At 41.7% G+C, this 25103-nt stretch overlaps 1 protein-coding gene across 4 annotated transcripts in view; it reads left to right on the forward strand.

Moving 5' to 3' along the window:
• The window catches only part of LOC105937900 (leucine zipper tumor suppressor 2), a 40340-nt gene extending 15640 nt beyond the window's left edge, over positions 1–24700 (forward strand). For 2 of the 4 annotated variants that reach the window (XM_036142120.1, XM_036142121.1), the window contains exons 2-7: positions 1545–1671; positions 15758–16300; positions 17329–17925; positions 18029–18151; positions 20654–20800; positions 22533–24700. In XM_036142120.1, the coding sequence (XP_035998013.1) occupies positions 15785–16300; positions 17329–17925; positions 18029–18151; positions 20654–20800; positions 22533–23240 (2091 nt within the window). In that variant the 5' untranslated portion in view covers positions 1545–1671; positions 15758–15784 and the 3' untranslated portion in view covers positions 23241–24700. Of the gene's footprint in view, positions 1–1544; positions 1672–5072; positions 5294–15757; positions 16301–17328; positions 17926–18028; positions 18152–20653; positions 20801–22532 lie in introns of those variants that run through there. The other 2 variants (XM_036142123.1, XM_036142122.1) reach the window with 2 other exon arrangements.
• The last annotated feature ends 403 nt before the right edge of the window (positions 24701–25103 follow it).

A 25103-nucleotide genomic window follows, 5' to 3' on the forward strand; every position in this document is an offset into this window, starting at 1 on the left:
TCTATTCTGTTGGGCCTTCCCTTTTAATAAGGATTATCCCGGTCTGTGCGGAAAAAGCAGGTGAGGGGTGTGACCCTCTTAGAGAAAACACCCGTTTGTCCTTTTTGTAAAGCAGTTTTCAGCGCTTAAACCAAACACTCGAGGGTATCGCTTTTCCCGGGCGCTGCGTTTTAACTTGCGGTTCTGCCCTGTTAAGGCAGCGTTTAGCAAAGCCGCTCCGTAACCTTTTCTCGGTCGAAGCACGTTACATGTGGGCAGCCACACTGTCCTCAGCACTCCCATCTGTCTCCGACGTACATTTGTGGTGCGTCAGCCACAGATGGAGGAGCTGATGGTCTTAAGTTACACTATCCCTGTAGGCAGTTGCTAACGTTAGTTTTAGCAAACATCGCCTGATCCTGCTGATAAACAGAATACACACCAGCCAGATGCTCCCTGCCTCGTTCTGTTTCACACGTCTGACAACGGTTTTCAATTATTAATCCAAAACAGAATAGGGATTACAACAAATAAATATTTATATATATAAAAAAAAGAATATTAAGAATTTTATTTTTGCATTAAAAATAATAGAATAGGCTTTTAACTGCTTTATTGTGCAGTTAAATCTTAAAGTTTGATTATGCAACTTGAAATTTGGGCAAACTGGATATATAAGATGCCCTTGAAGTAGACAGCTTACTATTTCTGATTGACATTTATCATATTTACCAGTTATGCAGCAACTCATGTTATACACCGCTGCCAATTATAACTAACCTTCTGCCTTCATCGTGTGGTTACTGCCTCATTTGGATCATTAGAGCTGCTGCCTATGTTTCCAACATTGGGATTCGGAGGAAAAAAAATAAAGCAACCTGGCCTCGGAGGTAAATGATAGTATTTCACTAAACATTTTTTGGGAATTACATTTCTGACATTTAAAAATAAATTAAAGGACACTAGGGATCAGTTAATTTTAAAAGAATAATGTAAACAAAAAGAATAAATGTTGCATTTAGTACTAGCAACATTTATTGATTCAGAAAGTTTGTTATTGGGTAATGTTACACTCCAATTACAGCGGCTTCTTTACTCTAATATATTTAACACAAACCAGGTAGTCATTTTTTAAATTTGTTTTTAAATGTCAGCTTGTCCAAATTAGATTTTGGACCAAAGTAAATATGGATTTGCAGATAATATACAATTGAAATGCTCTGTCTGTGTGAATGACTAAGTTATTCGATGTAACAAAGCCTGTGTAGAGGATTGTGAAACACTGAAAATGTGCCATCAGCTGTTAGCATTTAGACTTTACACAGCAGGCTTTTTGTTTTGTGAACAGGGGTTTTACAGTTTTAGCATAGGTCTCACTCATGTCCGTCTTAACCTTCCTGCACATGCAGCTTTTTTTTTTTCCTTTTTTTTACCACTCTGACTCAGATTTTCCTCTTTCTTGCTGACTTCTGTAAACACTGTTGTCACATTTCAGGTTTTCCAGCTCTCCACAGCGCTGCTGCATGTTGAATAACATGCACTTTTTTTTTTTTGTCTTCCCTCAGTCCGAGACAGCATCGAGGCTCAGAAGAAAATGATTTTTCCCACCGGTGTGAGTTACTACGACACACAGCAGACGTGTCCGTGCTCTTCTAAGGCCGTCAGAAGCTGAAGACAGGCCGTCGTTAAAAGGTAGGAGCAGACTTTTTTTGTTAAAATCGGACCGTAGTTTGAAAGAAATAAGTCCAGAAGCAGCCTTGAGTGAGATTATAGTGATGTAGCTTTAAGTTGCAGGACTGATCCTGTGTGGCCGTTAACAGATTTCTGCTGCGTGAGAGTGTGAAGCAGAACAGATCTTAATCAAGGATGGGGTATTGCTGTAAGTCCAGAGCTCAAGCCACAGGCTTAATCTCTTTGGCACATTATACAGTAAATCAGAACTGTGGTTAAGAGTGCCTGCCAACTCGGCACAGCTAGTGTGTGGATTTATGACTGGCCGTACTATGAGAGCTTATTTCAATCTCTCTTTATTTGGGTCTGAGACTGATGAACCACTATGACACAGGCTCAGTTTTCTCACTTGTTTTAACCCTGAGGTATTCTTGTAATGCTTTGCTCCTTGGTGGATTATTATGGAGACAAGTGGTCCAAAGGGCTGGCCGGTTGGTGCCAGTTTTAGCTGCAGCATCCAATGGGAATGATGTCCCCATGCCGAGGCAGGGCGGACACTGATGGATGGCCTAGCTTTCTGCCAGTTTCTAGTCCCACATTGGAGCCCTTGTTATGAAAATATGGATGGAAGCAGGCTGATGGACCGCAGAGAGATGACATCTGGTCTTGTGATGGATGATCACCTGCTTTGCATCCATAAGAGATGGAGATAAAGCCGAATCGTGGCCTCTTAGGAAGCACGTCCTGATCCCTTAGACATTTGGTTCCTCTCAGCATCCTTTCAGATTGTGCGTGACTGGACTGACCTACAGCGGTACTCAAAACTATATAAACCTCTGACTAAAACGCCAGGGTTTTTGAGGTGCAGACATATCTGGCTGGAAAAATGCAATTAAAACTTTCTAAGCTTGATATTACGCACCGCCCGTATGAATAAATTGAAAAACAAAGTAATTTATTATGGGAAAAATTGTGAAAAATACATCATAACCTGTTTGGATACAAGTGCAAAGGCTTAAAAAATCACTTTGTGGAATTATCTTTTGATTCAGTAACAACATTTAGTCTTCTGTTCACATTTCATGTCAATTACTGAGTTTTATTCCTGACATTTGCTCATTCCCATCTTTTACCTAAACATAAAACAGGTCTAAAAATGGGTTATAAGGGATCAAAAGAATCTGATTGTGCAAAAGTATCAGTCAGGAGAAGGTTCAAAATAAATCCATGGTAGCAGAAATTTAACAAAGCGAAGCAAAAAACGGTCGTCAATGATCTAGGATAATTTGGGACAGCAGTGAAGTTACAGAAATGTACTTCATTTTCCTCAATTAATTAAACATTTAAAGATGGAACAACAGATGGTGCTGCAATAATTTCTTTTCTAGGAATGATCTGGTCCTAAATGTGACCACAATATCCTAATATTATTGCAATGTAACTATATAATTATTAGGTGTAACCAGAACTTTACTGTGTTTTTCTTGCCATGTTTGCTTGGTTGTCCTGCTGAATAAAAGAAGCCACATAGTCTTTAGTTTCCTCCGCTGCCTCGGCCTGTAAATCCACTCCCTCACAGGGGACTGAGTCATTTTAGCCCCCCCTCTCCTCCCCTCCCTCCTCCTGCCGCTCTGTAAAGACGTGATGTTAATGGTGGGTTCGCAGAGGTGATTTGCAGCCTGCGTCTTTATTCCAGCGCTGGTGGCCTTGGGCCGGCTGATTGATGTTTGTTGTTCTGTATTGGACTCTGGAAGCGGTTTATATCGCTCTGGCTGCAGCCCTACGGGGGCTTTACTTGTGGCACATTGAGTGCTACGCAGACCTCCCATTGAGACATCGCCGTCAAGAGCGAGCGTGAACTCCAGCTCAGGCATCAAAGCTCAAGGACAAACTTTGTTCCTCCAATGTGACCCACTTGTAGGAGCAGGGAGAGGGAGCAGAAATGAGGGACAGATTTGTGTGCAAGTGTGTAGCAGGGCACTAGCCTACTTCTTCTACCCTACTTTACCCCGGTGTTGTTGTTGGCGCCGATCAGCTGATTTATGCAGACCACTACACCACCTCTTTTACTAACTTAGTGGGTTACAAGTTAAAGGGAGGGTTCAGATTTCCTTTTTTTAAGTTATTAGTAATACTCCCCTTACGTGTAGTAGACAGATGTCATAAGTTTGCAGAAAAGTGAGTAATTTTAGCCAAGCAAGACAAACACCTTTTCAGACTTTAGCAAATAAAAAACAATTTCAATAAAAAAAAACATTATAATTGTGAGATACAACTCTATTTTGTGGAAAATAATCACTGCAATTTTCAAAAGAAATAAAGGCCTTAAAATTCTGTTACATTTTATAGATGTCATGTCACAACAATTAGAATAGAAAGTATTTAGTCATTATAATTCAATTCAATTCAGTTTTATTTATATAGCGCCAAATCATGAAACATGTCATCTCAAGGCACTTTACAAAGTCAAGTTCAATCATATTATACAGATCGGGTCAGATTATACAGATTGGTCAAAAATTTCCTATATAAGGGAACCAGTTGATTGCATCAAAGTCCCGACAAGCAGCATTCACTCCTGGGGAACCGTAGAGCCACAGGGAGAGTCGTCTGCATTGTCCATGGCTTTGCAGCAATCCCTCATACTGAGCAAGCATGAAGCGACAGTGGGAAGAAAAACTCCCCATTAACGGGAAGGAAAAACCTCCGGCAGAACCGGGCTCAGTATGAACGGTCATCTGCCTCGACCGACTGGGTCAGTCATATGTCAGTTCCTATAGTCAACGCCCCATAAAGTTAAATAAATAAAAAAAAAGACTCTTGATTAAACCGGCTACTTCAGGGCTGTAGTATAGGAAATAATAGCCTTTAATATTTTTTTCCATTTAAATTCATATTAAATGATTGCCTTACAGAATCAATGGGAGAGAAAAGGTCCAAACAATCAAAAATCTATAAGGCTATAAATAATTCTTTTCTCTGTTTGTTCTTTAATTGCAGTCCAAGCACTTGATATATATATATATATATATATATATATATATATATATATATATATATATATATATATATATATATATATATATATATATATATATCCTTATTTCTTTGCCTTGTGACAGCTTGTTGGCTTTATACTTGGTGTTTTAATACATGTAAAAAGAGCTGAATAGTTTTTAACTCAGAGCGGGGTTTGTTGTTGTTGTTTTTTTTTTCTCCACAGCTTTTTATTTTACTCCTTTCTCTTCATTCTGCTGTCCAACAAAGGAAGCCCGGGGCTTTGCTGAGTTTCTTTGGTCAGAGGAAATGGCAGAGGACCGAAACAGGGAAAAAGGAGGTGTATCTGTATCAGAGAGAGGGTGGGCTGTGTTGTGAGGACGAGGAGGAGGAGGGAGCTAATGAAAGCTGAGGAAGGGGAGGGGACTGAGCTCTTATTCACATTGGTGGCATTTGTCTTGAGACTGAGCTGTTTCTTTTATTTTTGGAGGGGGATTTAGAGTTTTTTTTTTTTGTGGGAGAGGTGGTTTTAGAAACGGAACATAGTGAGTGAGCGAGCTTACATCTGAGAAAGGTTGGAGTATAGGCTGGGTGATCAGGAGGAGCTGGTCAGGCACCAAAGCAGCCATGCGAGGAGCAAACTGGGGTAAGAAACTCAGACCGGTAGAGAAATGGGACGTTGCCATTATTGACTTCTTTAGGCAGAGAAATGGGATGTTTGAGGATAGTTTAATGTACCTGAGTAGTTGGTGCATGTCAATTATGCAGGTTTGTTGTATATTAACACAAAAACTGACATTTAAAAAAGAAAAAAAAAAACATTTAAACTGCCTGTATCATTACTTTATTTGTATAATTAAGATAACATAGCTACTTTTACAGATTCAAGTTTTCTGTCACATCTGCTCATTATTAGAAATACATGCCTTTTTTCTACTAAAACTAAAAACTAGAATTTTTTTTTGAGTTAACAAACCTACTTTTGATAGAATTTGCCCATAGTAGAACATTTCATTTGTGGTTTAATCGAGTTGAAACTTACTCCCAAAAACATGTATGTACTTCTCTCTTGTCAGAGCTCCTTTGAGCATTGTCTGTTTGCATTTCTTGTAGTTCTCTCTTCTTTGTTGACATTTTATTTTTAAATCAAAGACATTCTACAAAGATTTAGTTGTAGTCTGTTCTGTTTGAAAAACGCAGCAAGGATTTCAGGTAAAACCCACAAACGCAAAAAGCCAGTTAACCCGATAACTCGAGCACCTGCAGCATAGCTTTAAACCATCATTCCAGACAAACTCAGAGCTGAGAAGTGAAAGAAAAATCCTTTCGCTTGGCAGTCAAGAGAGAAATTGTTTGGTTGAGTTAAAGTAGAGTGAGTACATTCTGACTGCAGTGCCACTGTACAGGCAAGTCCTGACTAGTATTATATATGTTATATAAGTTCATGAAAGTTGCACTATTTTGGCATTTGAGAGCCAAAAATCAGGGTTTAAAAGAGATTATTCAATTATTAATGTAATTTTACTGTCTTACTGTTGCACTACTATTATACATGTTATAATTTCACGAATGTTGCACTATTTTGGCCTTTGAGAGCCAAAAGTTTATTCAACTATTGTCACCCATTCCAGGTAGGCAATAAAAAGTTCTACTACCCAAAGTAGTATGCAGTTCTTCATGTATATACACACACACACACACATAAATATCAAACAGATGGTATTGGTATGGCATCGGTATCGGCCAATACTGCACAGCTAGGTATCGGGTATCGTATCGGGGCCAAAAAATGCCATCGGCGCAACACTATAGATTATATATTATTAAATATAAAATAGTTGTTTGTACCCTGTCACAGCATCCATGGCAGCATTGATCTAGGCTTGGAGGTCATCAGAGGCAAATTCAAAAAAGGAAGGTTTAGCCACTTGCGACTCAAAAGCAAGCAACATTTAAGAACATATGTGAAAATATGTCAAGTTGCTCATCTGCCATAATATATTGTAATGCCAGGATATCTGCTCAGTTTCTGCTCAATATGCAGAAAGCAGAATTAGCAGGTCTTGTTTTTTTTCCCCCATTTCTGTGCTTCATGAAAACTTCAGATTTTGTGAAATCCTGCAATGGAAATCCATGGTTATACCAAAAAAAGTAAAAAAAACAAAGCAACTGGACTTGTTTTCCGTAGTTGAAGACGTTTCGCTTCCTCTCCAGGAAGCTTTGTCAATTCAAAAGGTCTAGAGTAGTGATGAGTACTAAGCTTTTACTCATCATGGTATTCATCATTACTCTAGACCTTTTGAATTGAGAAAGCTTCCTGGAGAGGAAGCGAAATGTCTTTAACTACGGAAAACAAGTCCAGTTGCTTTGTTTTTTACTTTTTTTTTGGGAAAAAAAATTACTTGGATGACTGAGAATCTTCACCAGCATCCATGGTTATAATTTCCATGCAACAAATGACAGTAAACCTGGTTTTGACAGCTTGTCAGCAGGTAATTAGCATCATCATCATTAGCAGCCTTAATTGGGGATATTTACATTTTCCATGGTGGGTCTACTTTTTTGTCAGGTCTGGCTTTTTTTGAGGCGTCTGGCTGCAGAAAGCAAGGCTGTCGTTAGAACCAAAATAGCATTGTCACATTTGCGCCCTCTGTTCCAGTTTCTGAAGAGAGGGAGAAGAATAAAGAGGTGGGAGTAGGGGGTAACGGAGTGGGATTCAGAAGTTTGAGTGGTGGTAGGGTGGAGGAGGGGATCTCCAGACATGCATGCGGTCCCTGCAGAAAACCAAGATGCTCTCTCTGCTTCTTCACCCTCCACAAATATCCATCTGGAGGCTCTCAAAAGGTGAAGCCCAAGTTGGGACACATTTAACATTTTACCTGGTGTGTGCTATATTTTCAGGCTCTGTGGATGTGTGGTTATGGCGTGGTGCAGATAAAGAGCGATTTAGCTTAGGCTCTTTCACTTAGGGTAAAAGTAGGTTTGTATGACGCTGCAGACCTAAGAGGTAGGGCTGATTTGAGGTATACACTGTACCTGTATGAACTGCCCCTATAAAACAGCTTTTATATTCCCTCTGCCTCTAAAGAGCAGTCACAGGCATAGCAGGAAGCTACTCTGAATGCCAGTGAATATACATTTCTACAGGCCTGCTCTATGTGGATTGGTGTGACCTGGATGTCAGACTGAAGTAAGACGTTGGAGTTATTTTAAACCTGGCTGCAGACTGTTTCACCTTTTTTTTTTATGTTTGACAAAGTTTATGCATCTCCAGACTCGTACCACATCAAAAAAACTGCTCGGTGTTTTGAGCTGTCGTCTTTTTCCGGCTCCGTTTCCACCACATAAATAAGATGATGAATGACTGACAGCTTGTCAAGATTTTTTTGTTTCTATTGGCTAAATCTCTGATCCTATTCAATTGTAGATGGAAAGAAGAGTATACCTCTCCAGACCCAGGCGCAGTCTGGTTACTGCTATCAGGTTAAATCAAGCTTTTAAAAAAGTTTAAAAGTGTTCAAATTAAAGCCGTGTTATTGTCACTGAAGTTTCTCACACAGTGATAATCTGATACCAGTCCTATGCATCACGCAGAGCAGGGGTCCCCAACATGGTGCCCCCGAGAACTCACATGTGGTGCTCCACACTGCAAAAACGGATCTAAAAATAAGTAAAATGTTCTTAAAGTTATTGTATTTATCCTTGATTTGAGCAGGTAAATAAGATTTTCTGCCAATGGCATGAGTATTTTGATCCCTAAAATAAGATAATTAGACATCCTGCACTTGAAATAAGATGATGGAGATGAATTGTTCCTGTTTTCAGTGCAAAAATCTTATTACATTGGCAAATCATCTTATTTACCTGCTCAAATCAAGGACAAATACACAAATTTTAAGAACATTTTACTTATTTCTAGTTCTATTATTGCAGTGCAAGCTTATTCCAAAGATAGCACAACCATCCAATGAGCTGCATCTAAAGCAGGGGTGTAAAACTAATTTCTATATGGGGCCACTTTAGCGTCATGAAGTCATTAAAAGGGCCGGTAGCACGTGTATAGACGATACTTTTCATTCCATAATTTCATTCCAGTTCACATAGAAGTATAAAAAATGCACAGTAACATGAAAGTAGTAACCTTAGGCCCAGTTTATACAGTTTATCTGCAAAAACAGTTGATATTGGGGTGACTTACACTTACAGGAAGCACAGTTTTAGCCACTTTATTCACTTTAAAAGGATATATGCCTCTACTTTATGACATGATATGCCTTTTCTTTGGCTCTTGAGGGCCGGATAATTTACCTTGATGGGCCGGATTTGGCCCGTGGGCCTTGAGTTTGACACCTGTGATCTAAAGTGTTATTTTATTTAGTTGTTACATAATTGTTACATAATAATAATATAATTTAGTTGTAACAAATTGTTACATAATACCATGTAGTCCTTCGACTCTCGGGATGGGTTTGCGTTTTTCATCCGAAAATGTGTTTTAATCATCTTTTACACATTTTTCCTTAAGTGATGAAAAAAAAAGTTTGCTATTTTTTGACGAGCTTATCTAAATGAATTCAAGTTGGTCCATATTAAAATGAATTAAGAGACTATTATGGTAGCTGTAAGTTTACCACTTAAGTGTCAAGTTATTTATCATGATCACTTTGTTCTAAACTTGTTGAGTAGCAAATCCCAGTCAGATATTTTACCGGTTTTCACCTGCTTGGTGTTTCTGTACTTTAGAGAGGATCTCTTAATGGGTGCACTCCCTCCAAAGTTGAGAAAAGAAAAATCTGTCTGTCGTCGATTGCTGCTCCTCTTTTGTAGCGGCAGTGGAGAGATTATTAATGAAACGGCTACAATAACAGGAAAACGGGAATGTGAAACGCTGAGGATCTTGGGTTATGTCTTCTTTTCACAGCTCAGGCTTCAGTCTCTAATAGAGTTGCATTGGTTGTATTTTATGCATTGATTTCTGTAAACGTTTCACCTTTTTAATACCATTTTTAGCTGATTCTGATTTATGTTTTTTTTTTTTTTTTAGGAACTATAAATGAGAAAATATACTTTTTTCGCTTGCTGGATGACAGTGAAGAAAAATCCCATCATATCTTTACTCCTTAACAAGACAGGTCAAAGCTTACTATCTTTTCTAGAACAGTTGAATATGTGAAAATATCATCCTTATTTTAAAATGGACACCAGCCGTGCCCAACTTAATTTTTTAATAGGAGAAATCTGTGGTTTTCTGTTGTTAAAACCTCCTTCTCTTGTGGATTATGTGTCACAACCTGTGAAGGTTTCTTGTTAGCAAGGGAAGGGCGGGGGTTCGCCAGACACTGGTGGACTTTCCTTCCTGTTAACGTTGTTGTTCCTTCTTCCGCTCAGTTGAATCAATTTGACAACAGATTTATTATAGGTGCTTTCTATAAAATACATTTATTTTTTTTTGAAGCTGTGGTTGGTGAAGTTTAAGGAAAGCCTCTCAGGTTTGTCGTTGGCTCTCCTCAGCTGGAGCGGCACACATTCCTCCAACTGGAGGAGTGACTGACTGACTAAAAGGCATTAAAACCCACAAAGGCTTTTCCCAGACAACAACAGTCTGCTTAGTCAGAATCAGCTGACGGTGGAGACGTGGTGCGGGTAGCTGAAACATCGCCTACATGCCATGTACAACGTTTTTGTTGTTGCCGTCAGATGTGGTCCTTTTGTAATTGTTAATGAAGTTTGGGTTGTTAAACGATGGCTGTAAATTACTTCTTTTTGTTTAATTTTACGACCACATCACCGTTTTATGTTTTCCCCTTATTATAAATGTGTTGGAGTCCTTCTGCTCTGTGTGAGGGGCAGGAATCCACCCTTTAATCATTAGCTGTTAACGTCCATTTATTTTCCATTGGGCCTTGTACTGAGGACTGCGAGAGCCATAAAACGATTAAAGTTTTTAAGATGCTAAGGAGGGTCTTGGCCTCCCTGTCAGCCCTCTGATCCCCCTCCCTTTACTTTCCTCCATTTAATGGTTGAGGCCCTCGTCTCTGTGACAACAAAAGGAAAAACCAGGGCTGCATGAACATGATTGAGGCTTTAAAAACAGTTTGAGACCCTTATGCTTCGCGATTTCCTTTCTGGGAATAGAGCTCATTATCTTGACTTTGTAAACAACAGGTGGACTCCTCTTGATCAGAAATAATGACCTGAGGAAGGCAACCACAGACTGATGTATTTGGGTGTATTAAACTTTTTAAGTGTTAAATATTAGAATGAAAATATCTAACCAGCTACTCGTTCTTTTTTTCTATCATCCCCGGATAAACTCCCTGAGCTTTCTGATCTCGGTCAGTAAGGCTATGTTCACACTACAGGGAAATGTGACCCAAATCCGAACCTTTTGCCCATTTGCGACCCATATCCGTCTTTTTTATGGCAGTGTGAACGGCCCAAATACGATTTTTTTTTTTCACCTCCCCAAAAAAATACAATTTGTGCCACATCCATATGTGGTCCTAATTCTGATACGTCGGATATTTTTCAAGGCGTCCGCAGTCTGAACGGTCATGTGGCATTTTATCCGTCTTTTACGTCACTCTCCTGGCTCCAGCTACTCATCAACACACAGCAGCAGCAGCTAGCGCGCCGCTAACGACCGTGTTTAATAGCTGTGCTGCTTTCTTCTTACCTTACTTCATCTTGCTGTGATGTGGCATTAATATTGTCGGCTCCCGTTGCGCAAAACCTGTCTAAGAAACATCAGCCGGTAGTTTTGATTTATGTTTATTTTTTTTACGAAACTTTATTGAACACGTCCAGAAACAATTACATTCACCATTACATCCGTAAACGGCGCGCTGCTTTAAGACGTTTCCTTCTGTCATCGGCGCATGTGGGTTGCTTTGGGGTCTTGAACCACATTTAATAGTAGCATGAACAGCCACCTAAAAAAGAAAAAAATCAGATTTCAGCAAAAGATTGGAATTGAGCATCAAGATCTGCAGTGTGAATGTAGCCTTAGATCCCAGGTGTGGGCACAAACGACACTGAAGGTCCATCTGAATGCCGATATTTAGATAAATTAGTGGAGTTTTAATGCCTAGCACCTGAATTATTAAAGCCAAGAAGATATAGCATCCAAGCAGTGCTTGCAGTTGAGATGACAATTGTAATTTAGTATATCAGGCAGCTCTCTTCAGGTCTTCTGGAGATGCTTTTAATCGAACAGTAAAGGAAATATCAAAGTATAAAAAGTTGAAAGGATGAGATGGACAGGTGTCCGTCTCAAACAAATGAGACCGTTCAATGTGGACCAGCTGGGACTCCAAAAAAAAAAAAATCGCCAACTTGGAGGTTAACTGCAGGAAACGATCAATACAGAGATTCATACATGTTTCTCTTTTTATCTTTATGGATGAGTAAACCTTCATACTAATTTTCAAAGAGATGGGTGCTGATTTGTTTATTATATTTGTGGTTATATTTTACATTTTATGGTTATTTAGCAGCAGATACAGTGGACACAATTAAACCCCCTGATTTATATATACAGGTTTTTTATGAGAAATATTTGTGAATTAAAAAAAATTGTCACCCTTTATTCACAGCATTCAGCCAGGAAATGGGCATAGAGAGAAGTGAAGAAGGCATGAAGTGAATGGACCTATGTATCAGGGACTGAGGCCTCCCTGTGTTGGGGGCGCCTGCTCTACAGCTTCAGTATCAGAGAGATTAATTTTGTGTTTTTGAGCTCCATATTGTATTATAATATGGTGAAAAACACAATCGAATCAATGACTGTCCACTGTGGCTCTACACTTGTTCAGGAGGAGTGAATGCTGCTTGTCAAGACTTGATGCAATCTACTGGGTTTCCTTAGATAGGAAACTTTTTTGACCAATCTGGATAATCTGATTCAATTTGACTTTGAGATGACATGTTTCATGTATTGGCGCTATATAAATAAAATTGAATTGAATATAAGGGAAGTTATTTTGACAAAGGAGCCCAAACATGGATATGGTGAAGATCTTTTCTTTTTAATGTAAAGGCAAAACCAACAAATATTCAGAAACAGGAAACATGGCCTTAAACTCTAAATGGTGTTGTCTCCATTGAAGATATGCACTGTCCTAAAAGAGAGCACATGTGTTTGACCCTCTAATAGTCCCAATGTAATGTACTAGCTAATAATATGTCCATTTGTTTTTAAAAAAAAAGAAAACACACACCTCCAACTTTACCTTTTTTGTTAAAACAGAAAAACACAATAGGGAATTCTTTCAGATCATCTAATCGTGGTGTTTCTTTCATAAATCCTAACGACACACCGTAGAGCCAGATTGGTCAAAGGAAGGACCAGCCAGCTTTAAAGCTGCTGATTAATGTTTGCTAATCGGTCAAATCGGAGAAGTGGCCTTATAGGCGTGTTGGAAACTTACTTTGTTTTTGCTGCTCCCCTCCAGAAATGTGTCTGATCAGCATTCCAGCTGTCAGCTTTTCTCTGACCTTTTTCACCGTCGTTACTACTTTCTGATACTCCTTCGGGTCTTTGACCATGTGGAGTTTCAGGCTGAGAGGTTTAAAGAGCTGCTTAAACAGAACAAAGGTCTGACGCCTCCGTCAATAGTCCGAAACTTGGGAGCCAGACGCACCCGCATGTCGGATATCCTCATATTCTGACTCACTGTGTTTATGTTTTTATAAACGTAACGGGCTTCGTCATTGTTTTTGAATGCAGCATGACCTCATAATCAGGTGTCCGTTTGGCCATTGTTCTCCGAACACAAAGATTCAGCAGCCACCCATAAAAACCGCTGCTGTCAGTCTTATGATGTCAACGTTTACCTTCAGTCCTGTGAGAGTGAGGGAGCGAAGCCGTTTAGTCTGCGACTTCTCCCGCCCCGTAGTGCTTCCCAGACGGATTTACTCAGGAATTTTGGCCCGCGAAGTGCTCCGGCAGGTTCCACCGGCCTCCGCTTTAATTTGCTGCGCTGCTGGAGGAATAGCTGTGAACTTGTAGTTACTCCCTCAGCTGATTCGAGGTTTTGGAGACGGTGGCGTTCGCTGCTGTCAAGGAAAACGGCAGCAATGTCGGTCACGGTTTTACATCTCCGATCAGATGAGCCCTCAGAAGCCTTGTGGCTGCAGCCATGTTTGTGCTGCTTGGCTGAATTTGCTGAATGGCTCGTCCTGGTTCTGTGTGTGTGTGTGTGTGTGTGTGTGTGTGTGTGTGGGCCACCATGCCCCTGTGGAATATTTTAATGTTTTAGTCTACCGCATAAGCTTTGGTTTTGGCACCGGCACAAACACGGTGACTGTGATTGAGACGCATTCCCCTTACTGTGTCCCTGCGGAGATATAAAAAAAAGTGTACACTACAAGAAAACTGTTGGACTGATTTCCTAGATGCAAGCAGGAGATGTATGGTGGTGGAAAACAATCCGTTTTACAGTTTGAAGAGCAAAATGTTGACATCTTACACAGATTACGTACGACATTGGGACCCTGGTCATCTTACCTGTGAGTGGGTGGAATATGCATGGCGGCAAGTGAACATTTGTCCCTTTAAGTTTGTGTTGAAGCTTAGGGATTTAAGCAAATGGGGGAGTTAGGTTCTGATGAGTAGCCGACTGGGTCAGAGTATCTCCTGAACTGTAGACCTTCTGGGGCGTTTCCAGTCTGCTGTGGTCATTATCAGTCAAAAAGCGTTGAAAGAAGACACAGTTATGAAGAAGGGATCGGGTCACAGGCGTCTGAACCAACGCGCTTTGAGTTGTACGCTCGTTCTGCTAATTCCCCACAGGTCAGTCCAGTCATGCATTTAAGGGATATTCTGGACAAACAGGATTGATCCGAGGCCCCACCACACAATGTACAGGACTTAAAGGATCTGCTGCTAATGAGCATCTTGGGACCAGAATCCACAGCAAATCTTTAGAGGGCTGTCTGAGTCCATGCTGTGATGGATCGGGGCTGTTTTATCGAAACAAAACTAGGACAAACCCACTATCAGACAGGTGTTTATAATGTTATGCCTGTTTGTCAAGGGAGAAGGGCGAAAACATGGTTTCCACCAACAAAAGCCTTCAGAGGCGTTCTCTGATGTTCTTTTAATGAAACAATATTAGGGAGATTGGACGACACGGAAGAAATAGCAGCATCAATGTTAACGCTTGCTTCTTCGACGAGCCGCCATTGCTATCAAAACATTTTCACGTCACGGTCGCTTCTCCACTACGTCACATCTATGAAACTCCAGCCCTGCGCCTGATTGGCTAGACAATAAAATTGGTTGGAGAAATCACTTTCTATGGGAGAGGTCCCAGATGGATGTAAGTGGAGCTAGGCTGAGCGAAATCCATATGGCTAGAGTCAGGTTAGGATTCCGGAGCTCCATCAGCAGTCATTATCTTACCTACAGCCATCTAAAGGTCTTATGGTTTGTGTTCTACCTTAAAGCAGCATTGTGTAAGTTTTGACCCAAGTATTAGCTTAATTTGTGATTATAATGATTTTTTTCAGGTCAGTGTGGACGAAGAGTAAAGAGGCTGACCTTCTCAGAAACTCGCCTATGTAACTTGAGAGGTGCAGATCCATCGCTGAATGGTTCATGTAACCTAGAGCGCTGCTTTACGGCAGTCTGAGCTCCCTTTAAACATGCTTCTACTTTTCTCATCCTCGAGTCAAAGTTTGTCACATCCATGGCTATTATTTAAAAATTCAGTGAACATGGTTCACAAACCTGCATGTCAGCTCTCCTTTGTTGTAATTCCTGCAGCCTTTCATAATTGGATGATTGAGCCTGTTGACTGCCCTGTCCTTCGTGGCCGCTGGAGCTCCCCCTCCCTCTCCCTCTCCCCCCGTCTCTGTCTCATCCTGTCCTTTTCCATTTCAATTGGAGATTTCGAGTATAATCTAGAGGGGTGAACACAGCCTTGTCTTTACAAGTTATTTAGACGTCTTCTTAATCTGCTGGTCCAAAGTGGTCTGCTATCAGATTTCAAAACGGAGGCTGTTTAATTTTGCAACAATGCAGTGTTGCAGATGACCTTCAGCCCCCTAGTGGCTAAACGCTACACGACGCTGCTTTAATCTCCATCTTTCTTTCTTCTCTCTTTAGTGCAAGTGACCCCTCCACGCTGCCGTCATGGCCCTGGTTCAGGCTCTGCCCACATCTGCTGAGCCCCACGCCCCCAGCCACAGTGGAGGAGCTCGCCGACGACACCGCTCAGGCCCTTCACCCCCCATCAACCTGCCACCGCCCGCTCTGGACCCAACGGGCTCTGTCAGCAGCCTCATCAGCGCACGTTCCAATCCCTACCACGATCACCGCTCTGCTGTAGAGCTGGGGGGCCGAGTGCGACGACCCACGCCGGGGGCCTCCTGCCTAGGCTCAGAGTCACCCAGGGAGCCGCCTCTGCAGAATGTCCCAGCCATGAAGAAACAGAGCTCCGCAACGTCTAGCAGGGGATTGGAGAAGGAAAGGGCGAACGGAAACTATACTTATATAAATCAGGACTATGTGGGGGACTGGAACGACAACCACGTTAGACCCGCGAGCCTGGAAAGTGAGCTGGAAGAGACCAAAGAAGGACTGGGCATGAACGGGAACGTGGGGGGACCTCCTCCGAGACTGATCCCAGTGTCAGGAAAACTGGAAAAGGTGAGCGCTTACTGATAAGTCCCAGACACATTTCAGTCAGGAAGTAACACGTTTTCTCAGTGGTTCTGGGAAACCTAAAAAAAAATTATGTTTTTAGATGTAATTAAGCTTTGGTTGGTTAGCAGCATGATGGCGATACGGTTTTAAATAAACCGAAGTTTTCTGTCCAGATACCTTTTTAAATGAGATGAGTGATCTGAGTTCACAGACATGTATAGTTGACAGCCGTTATATAGCAACAGGTGGGGGAGGGGTAACCTGACTCCGCCAGATGGATTTGCTCCGCATATCCATCTGGAAACCTTCAGTTGAAGTAATTTTGGGAAGGGGCGAAAATACTGGTTAGCTGATTGGCCTATGTTGGTGATAGACGGGCCAAATAAACCAATCAGATCAACGAAGCATATGACGTACTAACAGCGACGACGAAAACACAACCACAAGCTCTTGCTGAAACTAGTCGGAAGAAGAGCAAAAACATCTTTTCTTCTAAGAAAAGCCTCCAGAGCAATGTTTCGCTCTTGTTTCAGTGAAGAAATACTCTGTAATTCCGATAAAACTTGCTCGATAGCCACGCTAACGCTAGTTTAATCGGCTGAAGCCGCCATGTTCTTTAGACTGAACTGTCGCGCTTCCCGTTGCGTCACACCTCAACCCGCCTCAAAGCCAACGCTGATTGGACGTTCGTTTGGTGAACGGCTCCAAATTTTCTTTAATGGAAAGTAGCCAGACTGATCTGCGAGTGAAGATCAGGATGGTCTCACGAGGCTAGGGGAGGGGGGCTGCATTGACTAATTTTGTTATATACACCAGGATAAAAAAAACTGGGCTACTCTTTTATGGGGATCTCAAGACGTATCTGCCGAATGATGAAACATTTCCTCGGTGTTGAAACATAAACTTTTTAAAACCTTGGTGTACCCTCACACCAGTAACTGACCCGTGGCCAGTATCCTTTGGATTTAATGCAATAAGTTATACATGTGTCCTCCTTGACCTTCCTACACTTGTGTTTCAAACTCTACCAGAACATGGAGAAAACCGTGCTGCGCCCCACCGCCTTCAAACCCGTCATTCCCAAGAGCCGCTCCGCCATGCAGTATCTCTCCCCTCGCCACGGTGCCAATGTCCCCGAAAGCCAAAACAACCTGAACCTGCTCAGCCCCGCCCACAGGGAGGTGTCGCCGTCCTGCTCTGAGAAACGCAGCTCCTACAGCGGGGGGCGCAACGCCAGCAGCGGCAGCAGCCAGTCCTGCTCGTTGTCCGACTCGGGCCGCAACTCCCTCTCCAGCCTGCCGCCTTACAACGGCACCGCCTACAGTCTGTCTTCAGCCGAGGGCCCCGCGGGTCACCCGGAGGCCGCAAAGAGCGTCCCGTCGGTCGGCGCACACGGACACTCCAACTCGGACAGCGGCCGCTCCTCCTCCAGTAAGAGCACGGGCTCCGGCTCCATAAGTGGGCGGGGCCAGCTGCTGTCGGACAGCGGCTCCGGCGGGCGGTCTCCAGGCCCCGTGGAGGGCTACGAAGGCGTGGTGAGGGACCTGGAGGACAAGCTGAGGGAGAGGGAGCTGGAGCTGCAGCAACTCAAAGACAACCTGGACGACAACGAAGCTGCAATCTGTCAGGTCTGTATAAATCCAAACTCCTCTTCCAGTGATGCATCGTAAGCTCTGTCCTCTTTTTTTTTTTAACGTTTTTTTAAAATGCAATCCTGTTGTCGTCTTGCAGGTTTATGAGGAGAAGCAGAAGCGCTTTGAGTTGGAGCTGGAGGAGCTGAGGCAGAGCTGTGCCACCAGGATGCAGGTGGCGTCTCAGAAGGCCCAGCGTGCGCAACAGGTGCTACAGCTGCAGGTCTGAACTTCTGAGGCAAACCAGAAGTTTTCTCTGTCAATAATATGCAGTAGACCACCCAAAGAAGGGAAAATATTCAATAACAGGATCTACACTGCAAAAACTGATCTAAAAATATTCTTAAAATTAGTGTTTATGTCCTTGATTTGAGTAGGTAAATAAGATTATCTGCCAATGGAATGAGTATTTTCACCCCTAAAATAAGATAATTAGATATACTGCACTTGAAATAAGATGAGTGGTTCCTATTTTAAGTGCAAAAATCTTATTCTGTTGGCAGATTATCTTATTTACCTGCTCAAATCTAGAAAAAAAACACAAATTTTAAGAACATTTTACTTATTTTTAGTTCCGTTTTTGCAGTGTAAACGCTATAAAGTGGAAAACACCACCTAAAACCTTGTTTTCTAAGCAAAGCTGGCAAAAGGAGACAAACTTTTCTCACAATAACACTCCAGAATAGTCAGCATGTGTTGAACGTTGGATATGCGGCTAAAAAAAAAATTAAAGGACCAGTTTTCAATCAGAGGATATTAAAAAGTCAGTCAAACTGGAATATTGATCTGGTCAGTTCAGCAGCGGAGGGGGTTGTCAGTCAGTGTCGGCTGTTGTGGTGCTGATGAAATGAAATAAAAAACAGGCACACAAAGGGGCAACAATGAGACGACCACAAACCAGGAACCACAGACATTACGTCCCTCCTTTGTCGCACTGCTTTTCAGTAGATTTCCACTTGAAATGTCCTCTCATCAGGAGCACATACCGACGTTTTCAGGCATGCAGACAAGCATATGGGGGGGCATACAGACTACTGAGGACCTTGTTGAGGTGCTGTAATGACATTTCAGCAAACTGGACCAGCCTGCAGCATCAGTTTCTTAGTTTCACTTTCTCTGTGACTTTGGATTAAGCCCTCTGTGGGTCGATAATCTTCATCAATTTAATAATTTGATGATGTTTTTCCCTAACCTGACTCTCGCCAGATGTATGTCGCTCCCCCTAGCTTCACTTACATGCATCTGGGACATCTCCCATAGAGAGTGATTTCCTCAACCAATTTTATTGTCCAGCCAATCAGGATGCAGGGCTGGAGTTTCATAGATGTGACGTAGTGGAGAAGCGACCGTGACGTGAGACTATTTTGATTCAGATAGCAATGGCGGCTCGCATCGAAGAAGCAAGCGTTAACATTGATGCTGCTATTTCTTCCGTGTTGTCCAATCTACCTAATATTGTTTCATTAAAAGAACATCAGAGAACGCCTCTGAAGGCTTTTGTTGGTGGAAACGATGTTTTCGCCCTTCTCCCGACCGGATTTGGCAGGATCGACTCCGACCCGCGGCGCATTGCCGCCTGTCTTCCCCCCTCTTCCTTTCAGCTCACTGTCAACATACATCTGGCGAGAGTCAGGTTCGTTTTTCCCCATTTATGAGTCAAATGGAAATAAATACCAAAAGACAAATTTCAGTCATGAGTGCATCTCCACAAAAAAAAATCTGTTTACTTTAAACCCTTACGGTTGTATGAGCTTAAAACACGCAGTAGAAACATTCGTTAAAACACACAAGCAGAGTGAATTAAACAAACATGGGCCCATAGTCTTGTCTAAACAGTTCCTCAAATATTTATTTAGGGCGAAATGTAGCGGTCTAACTTAAAGAGCGCATTCAGCTGCTTAAAAAACGTAGTGGCTTTTTTTTTTTTTTTTTTACTCTGATCTTCCTCTGGCATTCACACATTGCGCTGTGCTCCGGTGTTTAACTAAGGAAACCTTTTTTGTCCTCTTTCTTTCACCTTTTCTCCTTTTTTTTCTCTTCTACCTTCTTGTTTTAGTGTCCATAAAACACGAAATATTCCCTGCATAAATTAATAAAGCTACTTTTATATAAATCAAGTGGAGCACTACGACGAAAGCAGTAAGGCTCCACTTGTGAAAGTAATATATATTGGGTTCTTTTTGGCATTAAGACAACAATTCTTATTGCCATGTTGCCAGACAGGACACTATTTAAAAAAGAAACAAAACAAAACAAAAAAAGGAACCCTGCTGAGCATCCAAATCCTCCGTTTATCATTGACCAACATCGACTCGTCCCAAACTTTAATGGCCCCCAGGTCTTTGAGATCTTAAAAATAAAATGTACTGAAGGACAAACACCAGGAACGATCCGACCAATCAGGGTCGCTACTCCGAACGCGCAGTGTTGTGGATTAAAAAGTATATTTTGTTAGAACATTCAAGAAATCATGACGGAAAGTTTAGCATCCTAAAGGGAAGATAAAGATTAGGTTTAAGAGTGGGTGGTCTCATATTTAAACTAATAAAAGTACAATGTCATAACCTCAGTGTTCTTCCAAATTTTTAGTAATGTTTATTCTTTGTTTATTTAGGATCGGCTGTTTAGGCCAAACGTGAAACTGTCGGACGTTTCGAAGAACTCTGCGATACATATTTCAGTTTATTTTTCCTTTTTCTCAATGCAATGTTTTCTGCTCTTTAAGGTTTATCAGCTCCAGCAGGAAAAGAAGAAGCTGCAGGAGGACTTTGCTCAGCTTTTAAAGGAGAGGGAGCAGCTAGAGGAGCGCTGCTCCTCCTATGAGCACGAGAAGATCCAGCTGGGGCCGCGGCTGGAGGAGACCAAGTGGGAAGTAAGCAGACGTGACTCGGTCATTTTGAAGCGAGGAGGAATAAAATCCTCACGGTGGGCTCGACAATTAAACTGAGAAGAGTTGTTTTAGTATTGGTCATCGGATCCTTTTAGACGTGATGAAGAAATGTAGATGTGTGAATGTTGGGGCACATTTAAGACTTTTATAGGCAGCGGTCTTCAGATTTACTGCCTCCCTTTTTTTTTTTTTTGCTGCTGCATCATCATATAACATAAACATACGTTGGTATACTAATTCAGTGGGAGAAAAACACAGTTTTGAGAAATATTTATTACAAACATCACTAATGCCACAATTATTGGCACGTCTGAACATTCGTATTTATCAACTAAATGTAACCGAGCCATCTTTATAATGATGCACCGAGGATTTTCCCGCCTCATTTCTTTGAGCTCTTTTTGTTTTTTAACTTCAGATTTTAACTAATTGCATCCAAAGAAAGCGGACACAGCAATTGTCTGTTTTTGTTGCGACAGTATGTCTGAAAACGAAAAAAAAAAATACAACCAATTTTTTTTCTTCTTTTAGCATTTTTAAAAGCAGAAAATGGATTTAAAATATTTTTAATTCATTTTAACTATTTAAAACAGTTTTAACCTCTTATCTTTGTATTTTAGCTTGTCTGTGTTTTACTTGACTGTTTTAATCTCACTATTATTTGTGTACAGCACTTTGTTATAAAGTGCTTCATAAATAAAAGGGACATGGTATTTGCGTGCAAACTTCATATTCTAGAACTTGTGGTGGTAGGAAAAAGTTTAAATCGAGGAGGAGTAATTTTATTCATTTTTATGCACAATAATCAACGGTGCTTACTAGGGCTGAACAATTAATCGCATTTTCAATATAATAGCGATTTAAAAAAATGCAATTTCCAAATTGCAGAGTCTGCAATTTTTGGCTATGTAACAATTAGGGAATTAGACACGTCCATTAGGTGTTGGTAAAATGTTTAAAGTGGGTTTGCCTCCACATGGAAGGGAAGAGAGTTGCAGCAGTGAGATAATATATTTTTATTACTTGTTTTAGAGTTTATATAATCATACATAGCATTAAGTACAGGTCATTCAGTTTAATACATAGACTTGTTTGTTGGTTGCACTTTATGTTCAACAAGGATTGATGTCCAAATCAACTAAAAGCTTTTCTCTTGAATAATATTCTGATTAATAGAAACATTAAAAGTTCTTGTTTTGAATAGTCCTTGTTCACAAACGTCTTTATTTAGAGGCTATTTTTGTTGCTTGTGGTTAACGCAGACAAAAGTCAAAATTGCAATTTTGGTTGAAATATATCGTAGGCAGAACGCGATCATTTCTGCTCTGAGTTTAGATGCTGCGGGTCTTTTAGCAACTAATCTGCACAGCGAGGAAACAAAATGATTTGTTGTTTGTATATGTTTAAAAAGACATGATAAATTAAACTGGAAAAAAAACAATCGCATTAAATCGCAATATTAAGAAAAAAAAATCGCAATTAGATTATTTTCCAAAATCGTTCAGCCCTAGTGCTTACTGAATGCCATACAGTATTGTACTGCTTTAAATTGAACATTGCAGCACTCATTGTGCCATTAGGAGTTGATTGACGACTAAAATCAGAAAGCTTATTGGCAGACACTGGGATGTTGGCAGAGAAATTGGAAGTTGTTCTATAAAAATATTTTCTTTTGCCCCAAAGACTGCATATCAGCTACGTTGTCTTCTCTCAGGTGTGCCAGAAGTCGGGGGAGATCTCCCTGCTGAAGCAGCAGCTGAAGGAGGTGCAGAGCGAGTTGGCTCAGCGTGTGGGCGAGATCGTCTCCCTGCGGGGTCAGCTCAGAGAGACGCGCGGCGAGCTCACCAACACCCAGGTGCTGCTCCAGGAGGCCCACGGCACGACCCGCACAAGGACCATGGAGCTGGAGGTGTGCGAGAACGAGCTGCAGCGTCGAAAGAGCGAGTCTGAACTGCTGAGGGAGAAGGTGGGGCGCCTGGAGGGAGAGCTGGCTCACCTCAGAGACACCTTGGCCACCCAGGCGGCGGGAAACAGACAATGTCAGGTGTTCCAGGAAGCAGAGGATCATCTGCTCGCCTACGAGAGCGACGAGGCGAAGGCCCGGCGGCAGAGCGCCGCCGAGGCGCTGCAGAGCATGTCGGCGCAGATGGAAGGGCTGAAGTCCGAGTTGGCCTTCGAGCGCAAGAAGGTGGAGCAGCAGGCAGGAGGGTTCGAGGAGGAGCGTCGGATATGGCAGGAGGAGAAGGACAAAGTGATCCGCTACCAAAAGCAGCTGCAGGAGAACTATGTGCAGATGTACCGCAGGAACAGAGAGCTGGAGCAGCTCCTGCAGGAGCTCAGCCTGGAACTGGAGAGCAGAGAGGAGGACGAGGGCAGCGGTAACGAGATCAATTTTGACGAGATTGCAGCAACAGAAATCTGATCCTCTATGTTCTTTTTTTTTTTTTATTTGCACTACATTTAACTCACCGGCTCCCCCCCCAGAAGCAATATCTTGTGTTCTTCATGTGACTAACAACCAGACAAGTGTCTCCACACTTCAGCTGTGACCGTTGTCGCACTGCTGACCTTTAAATGTCATTAATCAGTTCCTCCGCTCCTCCGTTATTGGCTGCCATTGCACTGACGAGACGTCCGAGTCCTGGTGACTTTTCACACCTTTAGGAGTTTATGTGCGCGAGTAACTTCGGTCAACCTTCACCACCACCACCGTCCTCCTCCTCCTGTCCTGGTTTGGGCTAAAGTGTCCCTGCTGGGTTTATCGTTGCACTCCCACTCTCTGTCCACAGTTTCACTGGTACAGTAAATGTGCCAACCACACATTCATTGTGTCATGCTAAGAGTTGGTCCATCTGAGTTAGGTGTTAATGTCATGGATGAACTCAATAGACTTCTGATCTCTATTCAACTCAGCAGAGCAGAAATGGGTTTTCATGTGAGCCTTAAATTCACGTTTTGGCTATTCATGGAGAAACAAATGAGCAGCAATGGCATTTTTTTTAAATACCACAACTCATGTTGTGCCCCCTTCCAATGAAACTTTTTATAGTTAGGATTTTTCAAAGTGGGGTTCTACATGTTAGGTAATGAGCAGTCAGTATCTTTTTGTTTAAATGCAGACCAAAGCCAATTTCCAACACCATAAAACTATTGCAACTTGTATTTAGGAACAATTCTACAAAAAACGCTTTGAAACTAGCCTGCACCAATGACTTCCCATGTCAAAAGTTCAGTTTAAGTGGTTTATGTAGCACCTAATCACTGTCATGTAAGGGCTCTACGAGGCAAACTGGACCCCAAATATTCTCCAGATAAAAATCTAGATTTCATTGAAATCAATCCTGTTCAGTTCAGTTTAAATAGTCATAATGGAACCAAATTCAGTTTATTTAAAGCCAGTCGGTAAAGTAGGTAAGCCTAATTACATCTAGTCACTGACTTTGCAGCAATCCCCCAGACTGAGCAGGCATGTGGCAACAGTGGAGAGGAACAAAAGAACCAGAGCAACAGGCCTCGATAAAGGTAGCCATCTGCCACAACTAAACCCAAACAGTAGTCGTGTTTCCATCATGTTTTTTTTTTAATTTTACACATTTTGACGCATCGCCTCAGAAAAGGTTGATGGAAACGGAAAAATTCGAATGAACAAAATTTCGCAAAATAATTTTATGCTCGCTTGAAGTGTTTTGCTTTTGAAAAACGGTAAATGCTCTAAAGAGGAGCTGAAACACATTTGTCGAATGAGTTCTGACGTAGCGAACATTTACCTCACGACTGATCTGCTGTTTCTGCTGCCACCTGAATCTTCCCATAACTCTGGAAAACGAGGCTGGAAGCAACAACCGACGAAGAGACTTGAGCGTTTTTTTTTGTCTCGTTAAATAAACAAAATGGCAATATCCATTAAAACCTCGCTCCATTACTGATCTGTGGTCTGCGCTAGCGTTGCCACTTCCTGCTTCCTGTTTATTACAGCCATGCGTCACGTCAACGTATAATTTAATGCGCCAACAAACCAATAGAAGGAATCACGTCTGAGTCTCATTTTCTTCGGACATTTTAAATGTTTGCTCAAAATTCGCATGTGAATTGGATGGAAACAGTTTTTAAAAGAAAAACCTAGAGTACCCCCAACATCCACTGCTAAACTAAACATGGTAAGTGTCAGACGAGCGTAGCTTCCCAGCACAAAAACAAAGTGGTGTTCAAATCAAGACGAGTGGTTCATCTTAACCACCTTTTTTCGTTTTTTACCACTTCAGCAGTTTTCAATTAGGCCTTTGCG

This window comes from Fundulus heteroclitus, chromosome 10 (assembly GCF_011125445.2).
Source record: "Fundulus heteroclitus isolate FHET01 chromosome 10, MU-UCD_Fhet_4.1, whole genome shotgun sequence".
NCBI lineage: Eukaryota > Metazoa > Chordata > Actinopteri > Cyprinodontiformes > Fundulidae > Fundulus > Fundulus heteroclitus.